Source organism: Rhopalosiphum maidis, chromosome 2, assembly GCF_003676215.2.
Source record: "Rhopalosiphum maidis isolate BTI-1 chromosome 2, ASM367621v3, whole genome shotgun sequence".
NCBI lineage: Eukaryota > Metazoa > Arthropoda > Insecta > Hemiptera > Aphididae > Rhopalosiphum > Rhopalosiphum maidis.
The window spans coordinates 65089999-65107242 of record NC_040878.1 but is presented as its reverse complement, the minus strand read 5'-3'; the positions used below and the strand labels follow the sequence as shown (position 1 = coordinate 65107242).

The 17244-nt window shown below is 28.4% G+C and overlaps 1 protein-coding gene across 2 annotated transcripts in view; it reads left to right on the top strand.

The window, feature by feature from the left end:
• LOC113551652 overlaps window positions 1-17244 on the top strand; it is a 44585-nt gene that overhangs the window by 11182 nt on the left and 16159 nt on the right. For both annotated transcript variants that reach the window (XM_026954024.1, XM_026954025.1), the window contains exons 2-3: window positions 10112-10432; window positions 11809-12039. In XM_026954024.1, the coding sequence (XP_026809825.1) occupies window positions 10112-10432; window positions 11809-12039 (552 nt within the window). The remainder of the gene's footprint in view (window positions 1-10111; window positions 10433-11808; window positions 12040-17244) is intronic.

Here is a 17244-nt window from a genome sequence, read left to right as displayed (position 1 = left end):
TAATATTCTTGATCTTAAATTTATGCAGACAGGAAGTTCGCAATAAATGTATAATATATAGGTAATAGGTTTATACATATAGCCTATATAGGTAGTTAATAGTTATATTATTTATTATCTTTAGTATTTTTTTTATGTATATGCACTTGCACTTGATTTACGTATTTGAATATATAACTATATTAATAAAATTAACATCGAAAAAACTTTCACTATGTGCGTATATTATGCCATATAATATGTATACGTTTTATATTTATAGGTAGTTATTAGAACGATGTAGACATGATTTGATACGCTGGTTCGTTCAAATAGTTGGGCAGATTGTCAACATCCATTCTTTGTCGCCAATCGCTATTATACAGTCATTACTTACTTATTTATATAGATAAACTTTTAAAGTCGACCGTATACCATACATGTCCTCTCTATAGCTGTCCAGTGTTCTAATATAGGTACACGATATGGTACACATTTAGGTCGTTGTTTATAATCTTGATGTTATCAGGTCGGTATGAGTAGCGAGAATCAGGTTACTGATTGAAGTCCCGAAAATCACCGTGGGAAAAAGCATTGATAGATTAGATTGATATAATTATTGTCATAAATCATAATACCATTATTGTACTATAATTTTAGAAGTTCTAAATGGGAACAAAATTGGTTAACGCAGATAAACCGGATGGTCTAGAACTGATAACTATTATAATCCTACTGCCACTCAATCATACAAAATGTAGGTAACACTAAATATGAGATCATAGAGAAACATATATTATCCAACTACCTAAGCACTATACCACACAAGAACATGTCATTGGTGGGCATATGATATTTAAATAAGTGCACGTGGATTTGAAACTTGTGACTGCGTGGATACGAATGACTAGCCACATCACTCGTCTAGTGTCCACCTCGTACAAAGGCACCATTAAAGACATCATCAACCTTGTGAATATAATAGCGGTGAGTTGAATTGAGGACTTAGATTTGCATAGTAACGTGAACGATAACGACTACCTATCAAACAGTTTGTATTATTATCGTCTCATTAGTGTTTTTTTTTTTTTTATTATTATTATTAAAGGGAAGACTCCAACAACATTATGGGTTATGAGCCTACAATAAAACATAACGAGAAAAATAGGTTATAAGAATGAAATAATTACTGTTGCTTACAATTTTTTATTTAAGTGTACGGTGCGGAAAATGTACAAATTGCTTCGGTGATTTCTTCGTTGAAAGCTAGTCGGAGAGATGTTGGGTTGATGAAAGTTTTTTAAGCTTTTGTATATTTTGGGCATCTAATAACAATGTGTTCCACCGAAAAGTTTTTTTTGCATACTGGGGCGAGTTCTTTGAAGATGAGGAAAGAGTGGGTAAGATGCGTGTGGCCTATTCTGACTAGAGTTATATAATTATAACTACGTCTCATCTTTTTAGGCTTGAGAGAAAATCCATATTCAATGAAAGACTTTATGTTTCTTAGTTTATTTCTGGAATGGATATCGCTATAGTTTTCCTTCCATGTTTCCAAAGTTTTGAGGTTAATTGTGAATAGTGCCTCTGAAGATGTGGTTAGAATTATTTTTAGGGCATTGTGAGATAGAATATTATGACTGTGTTTAATTTACGTTTATATTTATGTATATTATATTTTGTCTCTGTTAATTTATCGTACGATATTGATAGTTATTTGATGCTCAAATCTCCATATGATATATATATATATATTATATACGGTATACATTATACAATTACGTGGTTACGTGTCGATCTACTGTCAACATGTAACGATTTTATAATCGTAAAACGCTAAATCAATTTAATATAATTACTTATTTCTGTTGTGATTGCAATATTAATTAAAATGTGTATAAGCTTCTGTAACGACATATTAAATGCGTTTAGGTATATAATAATTATAATTTATTAAAATCACAATGAGCCACGATCATAAAATTCATCTTGATCACGATTTCAATATTAACCATAATATCATACGCTGCACTTATTAATAAGCAGTATGCGTTCTATATAGTATACAGTATTATTTCGTGTGCTATGTATCTAACTCATTCCTGATTAAAAATAATAAATATTGATTTAGATTTTGACTATTTGACATCGTGTAATATGTATACACAATGCGGTATCATGATCGCGTGAAAAAAAATCTAGTAAAAGAGGCATTAATGTACACTGTGTAGTGTGTATAACAGTTAGTGTAGGTATATTATATTTACTTATATATTTGCCTATACTAGGAGTAAAGAGAAATCGATCATCAAGTTTCTATTCTTTAAATCATAATCGTACAATAAATAGTTTATAAAAAATCACATACACGAGTCAAATGATGTAATAACAAGAATAGTTTTAATATAGAATACCTATACTCTTCCGAGTTCCGACGGGAATATAAAATATTATGTACCTGTAGGTCATTTCCGGTTAAATACCTATACAGTTAACATGCGTTTGGAATGTTTGTGTGAACTTGTGATCGTAAATGTGTGATATTATTATCGTTTATATCTTTTAATTTTTATTTTATCGTCACATTAAAATATGTACCTACGACTACAATAGAATTATTAATGTTAATCTGAATTCAATACACGTCATAATAAACGCATTGCGAAATCGTGATAATACGCATTCTTGTGAATTCGACGTTGTGTTTTGTTGTTAATTTGCCTACAAAATATTTTATACAATATTATAGTAATGTTTGTATCCTATACCATGTGTGTAAATTAGATGTAAAGGCTAGAAAAGAAAATTAATAACTTAGGACGGTATTTAAAATTTAAATTTATATAATAATAAAAATATATTTATGATTATAGGCATAAGATAGTGTGAGTAATAAGATAATACAGTAATTATAAGATTTACAAAATGCAAATATTAAAATGTATAATATGTTTATACAATTAATTCTAAAATATATTTATTGGTATTTAATTTTAATGATACGTTACAGTTGATTTACATTATTACGTCTTATAATATGTTATACACAGTTAAAAAACAAACTGCGAACCTCAATTATTGGTATGGATTAGAGATTTATATATATATTTAGATAGTATAAAAGCTAAGAATATCTTATTTAAATACGAATGTACATTATTTAATAATACGATGATATATGTAAATCATATATTCATATTATGTAGCTAAGTTGTAGAAAATGAGTTTTTATCATCAGTTTTCAACTTAAGGGTTTTAACATTTATCTAATTTAAAACCAGCATCATAAGCACTACTATTTAAGTATTAACATGCATTTGCGGATGACGTAGTTTTCGTTAGTTCAAGTACTTTCGTTAAACTCTTTAAGTTGCTATGAATATACGTTTAAATGCATAAAAGTCTTATCCCACAGGAAAAATGTGTTTACAATTCGTTATTCCAGCGGCCTTTGTCGATTTGTTCGTTTACTCTGTAAAATAAAATATTTTTTTTTTCAAAATACATAGCAGGTGTATTTATTAAATACAATGCTGTAACCAGAAGGTGGGATTGACATTTGAAACCTATCTCTACCCCGAAATGTGAGTTTCTTACAAATTCTACTTAATATACTGTTACATAATTTGTACTGCAATTTTAAATACGAGTATTACATATACTATACGTACACGTCATCAGTTCACCATCTATAATTTACTCGAAAACTCCAAACATCTGTCTATACAATTTTTAGAAATTCATAAATTATATGCCCCGGAAAATTAATCATGGTTACAATACTGATAATTATATATAATATTATAATATTTTTAAAATATGAAAAATTGAAAAGATATATATTAATATATATATATATATTAGCTGTCACTACTACCTAACTAGAATGAAGGAGATGCGAAATGCTACCATATCGCCATCATAATATATCTTTTACTAATAAACCATGTCTTATGCAGGATTTAAAAAAAATATCTGTAAAGAGACGGGGTGGGCTTACGTAAAAATAATTCAAAATTCATAATTACACAATGAACATTTTCATAGTTATATTTCTCGTAAAATTTTGATCAGAAAAGTATAAAAAAAAATGTAACTTTATAACACTTGATACCACGCCAACTATACGCGTGTGCAATGAACCCGTCAGGTGGTTAATGTCTCGCGCCAAAACTGATTCTTCTTTATTATTATATACTTATTACCTACCTGCTAATAATTTATTTTGTATGTATTATGTAAAATCTCTAAATTTGTAAACGAAATGTAATATGTATATTGTATACTCATGTAAACAAGGCTACAACCCACAAGGGTATATACCCGTACATACATTAAATAAATAAAATACGCACCGTAAAAAATATTAATTTTCACAGAAATTGCAAAAGTCAAATAATAAGTTAAAACCCAAGATATATCAATTGATATCTATACATTTTTTTATGCGGATGAAGGGATGCAGCCACCACATATTATATGCCCCGAACACCCCTGTCAGCGTCTATTTATTATGTGGAGTAATTGCTCTGCGGCGGCGGCAGTGGGGTCTGTGTGGCTAACGGCCATCTCACATGGGGCGATCCGCCGCAAACGCGGTGATTAGTATACGTATACTGTATAACGCGAATGAAATTTATCCGAAAGTCACTGTGTAAAATCGTTCGCCCGCGTGTCCATATTATTACGTGTATATAAATGTACAATACAACCGCGAACAGGAGGGCGCGTGAAGTGACGTGTCGTCGAATATAATATATGTATGGCCGGGTGCGCCGCTCTCTTCTCTTATAATAAACTCCGCAGGGACACAATGCAGGCTCCGACACCCTCCCCTGTACATGAAGAATACGACCGTACACCCCCACCACACACACACACACACAAACTCGACGTTTAAATAACGTATATTATATATGCGTGTATCGTCGGTTTCTATTATACATATATAATACGGTATACATATTGAAGTATACACATATGTAGTATATACATATGTGTGTGTGCACGCGGTGTGTCTGATCTAATTGTTGTTTCCATTGAACCGTCAACAGCCACGTAATTGATAGCGGCCATTTCTGTATATTATCGCTTTTGGAGGTTTTTGGGTTTCTTTTTTTTTTTAATTCCGTTTCTCGCCCCGGTCGCTGCAACTATACACACGCGCTATACCTACATACTGCACCAATCCTACTGACCTATACTCGTCCCGAAACGAAAAAAAAACTGTTATTTACGGTTGTTTTGTAGCTAATATACATATATATATATATCAAAGTTTACGATACCGATTTTCTATACTCTACACCTATTAAACGCATAATATCTGTCCTATTAATTTTGTATATGCGTACACTGTTGATCGCAGGTCTTATTATATTATATTTTTTGTTTCCCATTTTATTCGGACCCTCGGCGTACATATAAATATATATAAACGACGGCTGCAGGCGGCCATTGTTCGGTCTCCGCGGTATAATGTTTTGCGGTTTTCCGACCGTCGATTTATAAACACACACACACACGACACTCGTTTAAAGGTGATATATCCTGTACATGTAAATGGCCGGACGACGTGTGCGCGCGTGTAATTAATCTCGAAACAAGGGGGCGGACGCGACTTTTCCGGGTCTCGTGCTCTGTCTTTAACGCTCTTGCTTTTGTCGTCACCGCGCGATTAATATAATGTGTTAAAGATAAAAAAAAAAAAAAATAACAATAATATAGACTCACCCCCTTCGCCGCAATTAATCACGCGTGTACACCACTGCATCGCAGGGGACGACGACGTTGAGCTATAATGGAAGTTTCTCGCGCGGGACTCCGCGTGTATACGTCTGCGACTCTATACCACTCGATTTACATAAAGAAATATAATTAATATACGTGAGTATAATGTGTATACAGTGATTTATAACGCTACGTTTGCGTCTGTGATTTGGTTATTCTGCACGTCCCGGTGTTTCGGATAAAATAAAACGTTGTCGAACGATGAGACGTTAATGCTACCGTCATCATTGCCACGCGATATGCCAATATGCCACAAACTCCCTTCTCTCCATTCCAAAGCATCTCTCGAGATCTTTTTTTTTACGAACATTAAAATTATTTCGTGAGAGGTGGAAGAGCACACGAATGCATATGATATTCTTATAACCGGTATTATAGTTACTTCGACCCTAAAAAAATCCTGTGTCCAGCCGATTATTATGCGATTTAATTATTAAAATGTTTTCACTTGGTATTCTTTTTAGATACCTACCTATATGGCTGTACAATTGACTTCTTTATATTATTTAATTTTCATGTAATTTAGTTGACAACGCGGTTTTCGTTTCTTCTACCGTCCCTTCTAAAAATCAGAAAAATTAACACAAATCAAAACGTTTGATTTACTCGTAATAGTATACTAAATTTTGTTTGTTTGTTTTGCGATAACACTGCTTGTATATTTTTACATCTCATTAGACAATTTAAACATACGTCACATTAACACAGGTACATATAGCCATGTAGGTACACACTAATTATAGTATTATCATTGGCCAGGAAAACGTCAAAACGAAGGCATCATGTTAAATAGAAAAATGTATTTTGTCTCCATATATTAGTTATATACATTAGTAATAATACTAAATAAAAATTGTAAAAAAATATTCTATTTATTTGGAAAAAACTTTATACTGTACACTGAGTATAATGTTTCTTTTAATGACATACATTTATAAAAAATTTAATGATATATAAATAACAGACAACAGTCGATAATAAAACGTTAGAATTGACTTTAATGATATACCTAATGTCCTAATAATTAATATTCTATATTAATTTAATGCATATAATATAATATTGTATTATAAAATAAGGATTAATAACTGTGTTAATAGACAAAAAGTTCTCTTTGTCTTGAAACCAGTTTAAAATGTTATAACTTTATGATTAATATGATGATCGCAAAAAAATTCTGCAATAACTTATAGTATACTAACTTACAGTTAATAACTGATGTCAATGTCCACTTTATTAAATATGCCTCTTCTGATATAAATTGTTATATTATTATTATTATTTTGTTCGTAAAATTGTATTAATAATACTCTCGTAGAATAATAGCAATAAAACAAAAACCGCTTTGTGTTTTAAGAAGGATTTCAACTTTCGGTCGGAACACACTTTGGTTTTTTTAATAATAAGTGCCGTTCATTTTGTAACATATATGGTATATACATATATATATATATACATGTACATACTTCATATAGTATTTTCCATTGTATACCGTGAACAATAATAATATAGTCACTTGATGTAGTGGTGTACACCACGCACAAAACTATTATACGTCGTCGTCAAGTAAACTATAATACGCTTGTAAGTTGTGCGTGCTCCGCGTTAAATAACACCACGCGGCACGCGTATACGTACATACGCAGTATATATAACATGATATCAACTGTAATAGGTATACCTACACCGACGCAGATCCTGTAACGGTTATGAAACAACGTAATATAGACGTGGCGGCGTCACCGATAAGAATTAAATTAATATTTTTAGGTTTTTTTTTATAGGATTGTTATTTTCTTGAACACTTGATTTTTTATTTTTATTTATTTTTTAAGTGCGGAATTACATCCTACGCATTACGATAATCTTATAATATAGGCTATATAGCTGTTATAACCATTGAACTATCAATGTAAACACGTTTTAAGATTTCGTTGAATTATTCCGTAAACAGTAAAAAATAAAAATCATTAGCCATCAGAATATTATTATTATCGTTTCACTTGTATATACCTTTATACATACAAAATAAACCATTTAAGTCTTTTATTTCATTTTCAATCAATACAATTTATCGTTATATTTTTTTTGCCAATAAAAACGCCTACCTACGTATATTATAACTTAGTGGTTATATTTGATTATGAATAAAATTTTAAAAAACTGTAAGGGAATTTATTTCAAATCTCTTATGGCTCTCAGTGTTAATTAAAAAAATTATCATCGTCACATATTCACATGTATGGTGTATTCATATATAATACATACACACACACGCATATTATACACACAATATGTGTTACGTTTATTATTCCCTTTGTCTTTTATATAAGTAATATATAACTAAACTTTAATGTAAATAATATTATAATAATATATTAATAATAATGATATGTGTATTTTGCTTAAACCATTTTTCATTTAATAACTAAATTAAATATATGCGTGAATTTACCATGAGGCGAACTACACTCGTGCTTGACTGAAAACGTTTTTCTACTTGATATTTTAAATGGAAAATTTTTCAAAACATTACGGGAATCTCCATAAAAACTTAATTGGCTTATTTATTTCAAACATATATTATTACTACTATATCTGTACTAAGAACTTACTATTTATTAAAATTGTTTATGTCAGTATGTCACTGATATTAAAAATTACTTTCTATACTCGTAGTTTATTATATGAATTCTGCCTCATATTGCAGTGATCACTGAACAAATAAATTCTCAATACTTATTTATATTATTTTACATAATTTTATTATATTTAATAACTAAAGTCAAAACCAAAAATATTATATTACACTCAAGAATTGCTTTTACTAAATTATGCTGGGTGCACCGTGCACGGATTTAAGAATAATATTAACTTTCAAAAATAATATTAAAGTTTTGATGATTGATAGTTGAACATCATTTAGAATGGTTAATAATCAAAAATCTAAACATCACAAACAAAAGCCAACTCCCTTATACATTGACTTGTTAGTGTACCTACATATACATTTTAAACTGCTCCATATCTTCGACTCACAAAACTTAAATCTGTAAATGACAACTCAAGTGCCTTCCGAACCATTTCCTTCGTTTACTCGCTCTTTCAGAAACTTTACTGGTCGTGCACCACAGAAGTGAGAAAAAATGAACACTATAAGATTTCATCCGGGAATCTGAAGTGTACCTAATTCATTTTAATCGAAACAAATTTAATAAAAACCCGCCCATGATAAAGTTATCTTTATTTATTGCCAATATGAGGTTTTATGCTTGATTTAGTACATTTTCATGCTATATAAATATAATATATACCTACGCGTGTATATAAAATGTTTATGACAGTCATATAGAATTTACCGTAACTCATATATTAAGATATTTATGGAAATTGATGATACCGATTTTCGACAGACTTATTATATGTCGATTATATAATAAGAATTTGTAGCATTAAAATTATGGTTAAGATAAGTAGGTAGTCTACAAACCATAATTTTAATTGCACATAAAAATTTTAAAAGAGACTTACGATTTTTTTTAAGCAAACAATAACTTTTTTTATAGGTGTTAATTATATTTATTAGGTATATCTACTATTGAACGTATTATACCTACCTGTAGAGCGCCTATTGGTACCCACCTCGTTAACATAATATCTAAACGATGAGTTGGTCGCGGCATTACATCTTATGCGGTAAAAACCCTGAAGCGCCTAGAAATTCGGGTTTCTGAGATCCAATCATCGAATTTACGTAATCAGTAATCTCAGATATTTATCGTACGATCCCATTGCCCACGGCTGGACAACTAAATAGTAATCATATGAATATGAGTCGGATAAGTATTATTATAGACCTATGATAAACAAATACGGTTCTGATAATACTATATAGGTATCGTCTATTGTCTATCGGATATTACATTCGTCGCATACAAACATACAGTATATACGGTCATAAATTATAATAATTAATGAATTCGTCTTCAACTTTTTCTATAAGTACAATTTGATATCGAGTGAGATAAAATAATAGTTTCCAAAATGTGTAAGTTACACGCTGTAGGTCAATGCGTCACTGCATGAGTCTGAGGAAATATGTAATGGCCGAGAATCTTTAAGTTTATAGGTACTCGACACTCGTTGATGTTACGACATAAAATTGAATTTCACTTGAACATGCCTATCTTTATGTACTTGACACGATTAAGTTTAGTACTATATGTCCTGCACGTGCGCGCGTGTAAGTGATAAGCCAGAACAGGTGTCCGAAGTGCACTAGTGTAATATAAAACTAATATATATATATATAATAATTATTATTTATTACTTTCGTTTGCAGCGAGGAGTTGATGTTGCATCAAGTCACGGATGGAATACATTTCATGCAAATGATTTACGGCACAGGAATGACGCTCTTCGACTGCGAATACGTCAAAGAACCCGAGACGGCCACGAATTTCGTTCGAGAGTTTTGGAATGAGGAACAAGGCAAAAACCACACTGTCGGATCCTTAACTAAAGAATATGCCTCCATGGTAGATTTCAAACATTTGAAAAGAGCTTGTCATAAAAATCATAAGAAAACTAGAAGAAGACTTGCAAGCGAGTATCAGCAGCAGCATCACGAGGTCACCACTAATAACGTGGTCGATAACGACGGGTCAGTATATTAACATTTTATAATTATTATTTATTTATTATTTAGCTATTATAATATATTATTATCCTTATTATAGTTATACAGAATATACTTATAATTTTACCTGTTGAATTAGTAAGAGAAATTTAAACTTTAAAAAAGACTTAGAATTCTGAAGAAGATAATATTTTACTATTGATTCTTCAAGGCCCGATTACAATTCTATTTTTTAACAATACTATATACATTTTTATTTACAATTCAATTCACAGGAATTATTGTATAAATTATTCGAAAGTCTCTGGTTGTGTAGAGTTGAGTAGAAAATACCTCAAATCTAATAAGTAACATTTGCATGAACATCATTTGAATATTTATTTTATTTATAATTGTGTGTATTTTTCGTTCCATCAGAATTATTATTATTAATATTATAATGAACATTGGTTTTTCCTTTTTTTTTATCTATCATACTTACTTATTAAAATGTCATTACTCATTAAGCGTTACCTATCTTTTAAAATTTATACTATGAGACTCACTATCAGACTATCAGAGTAATGTGTCATTGCGATCTTAGTATAGTTAAACGTTTTCTGTTCGTTTTTGTCAATATTTTATAAAGTTATAGTTTGAATTTTTTTAAATAAATTACGTTATTTTTGTAATTTCATAATGTGTAATAATAAAATAAAATAGTAATTCATAGATACCTGGTAAGTCATTTATTACTCTAATAGTACGCCTGTATATAATGTATCATATGGTGTTAAGAACGAAAAAATATGTAAACTAAAAAAAAAAATTAATTTAATACATTTTTTTAAAATTTATATCTAGCTCAAATAACGCCATTTTTGAATTTAGAATACAATTGTTGATAGATCAAAACTGTTTGGAAAAAATTGATCAATTCGAAAATTATACTAAAAATAGGGGTTGCTATTTGAAAAAAATGAAGGTGTGTTACGCATGCGCAAAATACACGAGTTAAAAAAAATTGTTAGTCATAAAAATGTATAATCCATTAGTCTAGTAACTAGTTTAACGTCCTGCAAACAGAATTTAAAAATATTTACAGGATAATGAGTAATAAATGATAAAGTGCGCTCTTTCCGGGGACACGCGGTATACACACAATATATATTCAGTGGAGATATTCTGAACATTATTTCTACGATGATACGTAATAATATGTATATATACGTATTTATACAATATAACTGCAGCAAACATAATTTTGTTGATATATTTTCTGCAATATTTATTTGTATAATTGTTTAAAACGTCTAATGATAATATACCATTAATTGCACGTTTATGATTATAATTTATGACATATTACAATGCACCTGTCTTATAATACAATAAAATATTTTTTATTCTTGTGATTTCAGCAAACGCAGAAAGAGAGATCTGATGTCCGTGTTGAGAGTTCCTGGTACAAAATGGTGTGGGAAAGGGCGTTCGGCGAAATCATACAGACAACTTGACGGGTTTGGTGGAGCGGATCGGTGCTGCAGGATTCACGACACGTCTTGTCCGATGTGGATTGGCGCTTTGCAAAGTAAATACGGTCTGTTCAATTGGAGGCTGAACACGCTCATGCACTGCTCGTGCGACCGCAGGTATATCTATAACATTTTGTCCATTCTTAAACATCAATGTCTACGTCATCGATTAATTTTAATGATTCATAAATGATTATTATCACAGCACAAAATTGATTATTCTTCATATAACAGGTGTGAATAATTAATAATTGACATATACCTACGCACCACAGTCGTGGTCGTACTTAATAGGTTTATCATATTTCACCCTTTCGAGATATTTTCTTCAAATCACCATGCCCCATTAATTACGTATAATATCTTCTAACAATAGATAGGTATTTCAACTAAAAATTATATGGCTACATATTAGACACACACAATTATTTGTTTGATTTTTTTTTAATATTAGTTATGTATTTTAAGAATTGAAATTAAGACTTAGATATAGTGCATTGATTGTTCATCTTTGAGTATATACCTATTTGTAATATTTCCAAAGGTACGATTATAATTCTATCTAATATCCACCCACTTGTTCTAACTTCTAAGTCCATTTCCATCGTGTAGTATATTATCCAACAAAAACTGTTTTCACGTGTATATTAGTTTAACAAAAATATATATTATATTATTATTGTATAATAACTATATAATATATCATAAACTTTTATATTAAATATTTTATCAAAATACAGTTATCGATACTTCAATATATGTCATGTTCTGGCGTTTCGCACAGAAAATATTTATTTGCGTGAAGAAAAAAAAATGATTTTATAGACAGCCTTTTTGCACTAAATTTACTATCCACATTACACTTTACATTAAGATGGTTTGAAAACTATTTGAAATAGTTTGTAAAAATATTACACACATATAATTATAAAATAAAAATTGATTACATAAATACAATTTTTAAATCAAAAATAATTAATAAAGTTTAAATTTTACATGATAAATTAATAAATTATAATTATTTTATAGCGAAAAACTCATTTTTTTGTAATATTTAATCATTAAAACTTTTTAATTTTTTTAAATTATACTAATTATAGTAAGTTAATCATAAACTTTCTCATTTTTGTATTATATTTGACTAAATTTTTTTATTATTTTTATTAAGATTAGAAATAAATTATAATAACAAAAATATTTTTATTTTAATTTTGATTAAAATTTTTTATTGCGAAAACAATTTGTTTGTATAGTATATAATATATATATATATACATTAGGATCAGGATTTCCAAAACTTATTTTATTGCATATTTAAAAAAATTTTTAAATGTCAGTTATATACCCGCCTCTTTTAATAATGTTTCCAATTTAAATGAATATTTTTGTTGTTGCAAATTTTATTAGAACAACACTAACTACGTTTAATATGTTTGATACATTTGCCTATTTTTTGTCTATCATCTACAACTATTAAAAAAAATATTAATTTGTAAATTTGTTAAAAAAAAATATTTTACAAAATGTCTTATTATTACATCATCATTTCTGTAAAATTAATATACAGTTCAATTTTGTACAAAAAAGCTATTGATAAAAACGTAGGTATACCTTTTTTATTTTGGCACAAATAGGCTAAACTTATTTTTTTTTTTTTTGGCGCAGAGGATAATTCCTATTTAATATTTACCTACTAATACGTCTGTACAATAAATTACAGTAAAATTTTGTATCTAAATGTATGTATATTTATTTTTTTAGTTAATTATAAACTCGTACCTAAATAATTATTTTTACCATTTCAATATAAACATAAATCATAATTCAGTTCTTTTATAAAATTATTGTTAGTGAGATGCCATGCAGATTGATAAATATAATTTTGTTATAAGAAAATTGTTCAATTAATAAGAATGTTCAAAAAATCTTAATTGGTTTTAATTAAACCATTAATCATTATTCACTCAATTAATACTCACTGATTATACAAGTCTATTTTAATTGAAAATTTAATAGATAGTGTTTAAATATACTTTTTAAATCATTCAGGTTTACCGGTATTATTTTAAAATCAAACTGCTGTTTAAAACACTTGCAAATTATTAACAAATTCGTAGGTATATTATTAAAAATATTTACATTTTTTTTGTATGTGGGCATATTGACATAGTGTGCGATGATTTCCACTGGGGAAGCATGTTTGAGGTGATGATAACATTATAACAATGTTGACTTTGTTGTTCAGTCTACCCACTGTTTCAGACAACTTAAATATTTGTTGACTTGTTGGACATTCATGATTCAGTTCGAAAAAGCCTAATTGACTGTCCTGTCTAAGAGCAAATATTAATTTTTTTTTCTTTATTTATTTACCAAAAAATAAATATTACGTCTTTGTCGGCCGTATCTTTGATGTCTCATCGTGTTACACGGGGTTAAGCTTAGTTCCATTTGTATCTGTTAATAGAAAGAAAATGTAATAACATTTTAGATCAATATGCTAAAAACCATAATCGAATAATCCACGGTGAAGTTAGCATAAATTATTTTATTTTTATAATAATGGATTAACCGGTTTTTCAAAAAGCGTAGGTGCCATGGTGATATATATTTCTATAATGTAATATTATCATTTCTAGACCCGATGGGCATTGAACAAAATTAAAAAAATCTTATTTAAAGTATATAATAACTATTTTCATCATGTACCTACCTGAATAATGCGTATATTTATCAAGTTGTTTAACAATTAAACCATATATTTCTTTGACGATTTTCGAAAAATAATAAATTAAAACATTTTATCCACACTTAAATATGAAAACTATTTTATGTTTTATTAACATAATATAATAATAAACAATTAAATTCTTAAACAAAACATAATATTTGATTATTAATTAGAATATTTTAGTGGTGAGCACAATGCTTACTTGGATTATACATACGTATATATTTAAACAATAAAATATAATACGCACATACGCACATTTTTATGTTATACATATTATATATATTATTATGCACACATGATTATATTTTGGTCATTTCCCATTTACACCTGTAGGTTGAATGCATATATATGAATCACATGAATCATTTCAATTGAATTTGAAATGACTCAGAGAAAATTAGAATTTATTTCGAATATTTTTCACCGAGAATGCCATTAATGGATGACTGCTCACATCAAAGCTTATTACAAAAATATTATATATATCTTATTATTAATTTATTAACATGATTAATTAAAATTAAAGTGTATATTTGTGTTATACCCTTAACACTTACAATAATTGTGTAAATATAGATTGTATATTGGAAATAAAAAAAAAGAATATTGTTTACACATGTCCATATCAATCTACTCTCTAGTGTTAGCTACCATACTATAATAATTTGGCATTTATTCAAAAATAAAACAAACTCTGAGAAGAATATTCAATTGAAATACTCAAAATTTATTTGAAACATCCGTTTTGATATTTTAATAACATTATTTGTATTATTTGATTGTGATGTAGTATTTTTGCACTTCATTTCTTAATTATTATTTATTATTATCACGGTGTTAGGTTTTCATCCTGTTAGTTTTTACTCTTAAAATCATATTATTTTATACTTAAATAATAATATGAAGTATTAATACTGCATTGAAACGTAGTATATTATTGTAACCTATACGTTAGTTAACAATGTTTAAATCGTTTTTTATTATTATTATGTATTACATGAAATGGTCGACGAAATGATTTAGTGTCTTCAAATAAAAAATAAAATTATAAAATAAAAATAAAATACACGTACGGATGAATCTGTCCCATTAGCCACGGTCTCGCGGGGCCTGTTTTCTAAATTTAATTTAAATGGTCTATCCCGCTAGGAGAACGAATTTAAATGTATATACTTCTTTTCTTACCCTCCTTTCAGTATTTATTAGCCACTGACATAAATTATTATAGCCCTACATCTTTGTGTACAATAAATATTTTTATTTCATCGAAATCGTATTTAAAATATATGCTTGCACATCATCAAAGAGTTGCTTGTCGTCGTCTAAATAGATAAAAGTAATAATAATAATATCTTCCTATTCAAACAATAAAAATGTATAACATGAAAAAAAAATTCCGTTATAATGATGTTATTATTTTTATATTTTATGTTTTTTTTCTATACTCCTATAATGTAGAATCATAGAATTTATATATTAGCATACAAAGTGCTACATTTTGTAAGTGCATATGAAGTGTCACACGCATACAATACAAACCACAAGACGCATCATATCTTGTATTTCACACACGTGCACAAATCCTATTTCGATCGTTAATTTTTATTTTATTTCTAAATATGTAGCATATTTTAATAAACTTAGTTTTTAACTAGTAATTTACATTATATGAAAACATTTTTAACCAAACCACCAATCTATTTTGTTTTTATACCGAATAATTTCTGTATAATACATACGTACCTACATTAATTTACCATTATATTACATATAGTTACAATTATGTGATAATATATTCTATATATTTGAAATTTTATCGTGTGTATTGAATATTGTCACTTTATAGTTACCTCATAATATTTATACATTACCTATACATTGCTATATGCATGCGCACCCCAAAGGTGATAATTTTATTTTTGCCGTTTGAATATTTTTATATTTAGGAAAATATTTATATTTTTAGCACAAAAAATGTATACATGTAACATATATTGTGCATGGATAGATCGATAATATTTTTATGTAGCTTAAAGTATTGGACAGGTCATCATTCACGAGGCATACAGACAATGCAGAATTGTCCTTCCGGGCATCGCCAAGTTTGGATCAATGGACTGTAAAGATACGATAGAAATCCGTGTTTTCTCTCAATGCCAAAACCCCGATGAAGTCTTTTGTGTTTTTATAACCGAAGGGTGGCGTATTTAATATTCAAAATTTTCATTGGTTATTGAGATTACTTAGAAGGATTAATAAAAAAAGAGTTATCGCTCGACGTCCATCATAATATGACTGTTATATTTCGTAAAATTAGTTATGATAAAAATTTAATTTATACATTTTAATATTTTTTTTTCTTAAAGGCTGAATATATTAATACATTTTTTGTGCTTTTTGTGTATAACAAAATAAATTTGTCCAAATTTTGATTAAGGTACATCATTTTGATAAGATTCAAGATTTTCAAAAAAAAATCATCTACTTAATAAGTTACAACAAAGCAGATTGGTTTACTGTTGAAAAAAATATTTGCATCGCCTTTCGATATTGATTATTAAACGGTATAATAAATCTAAATAATTTAA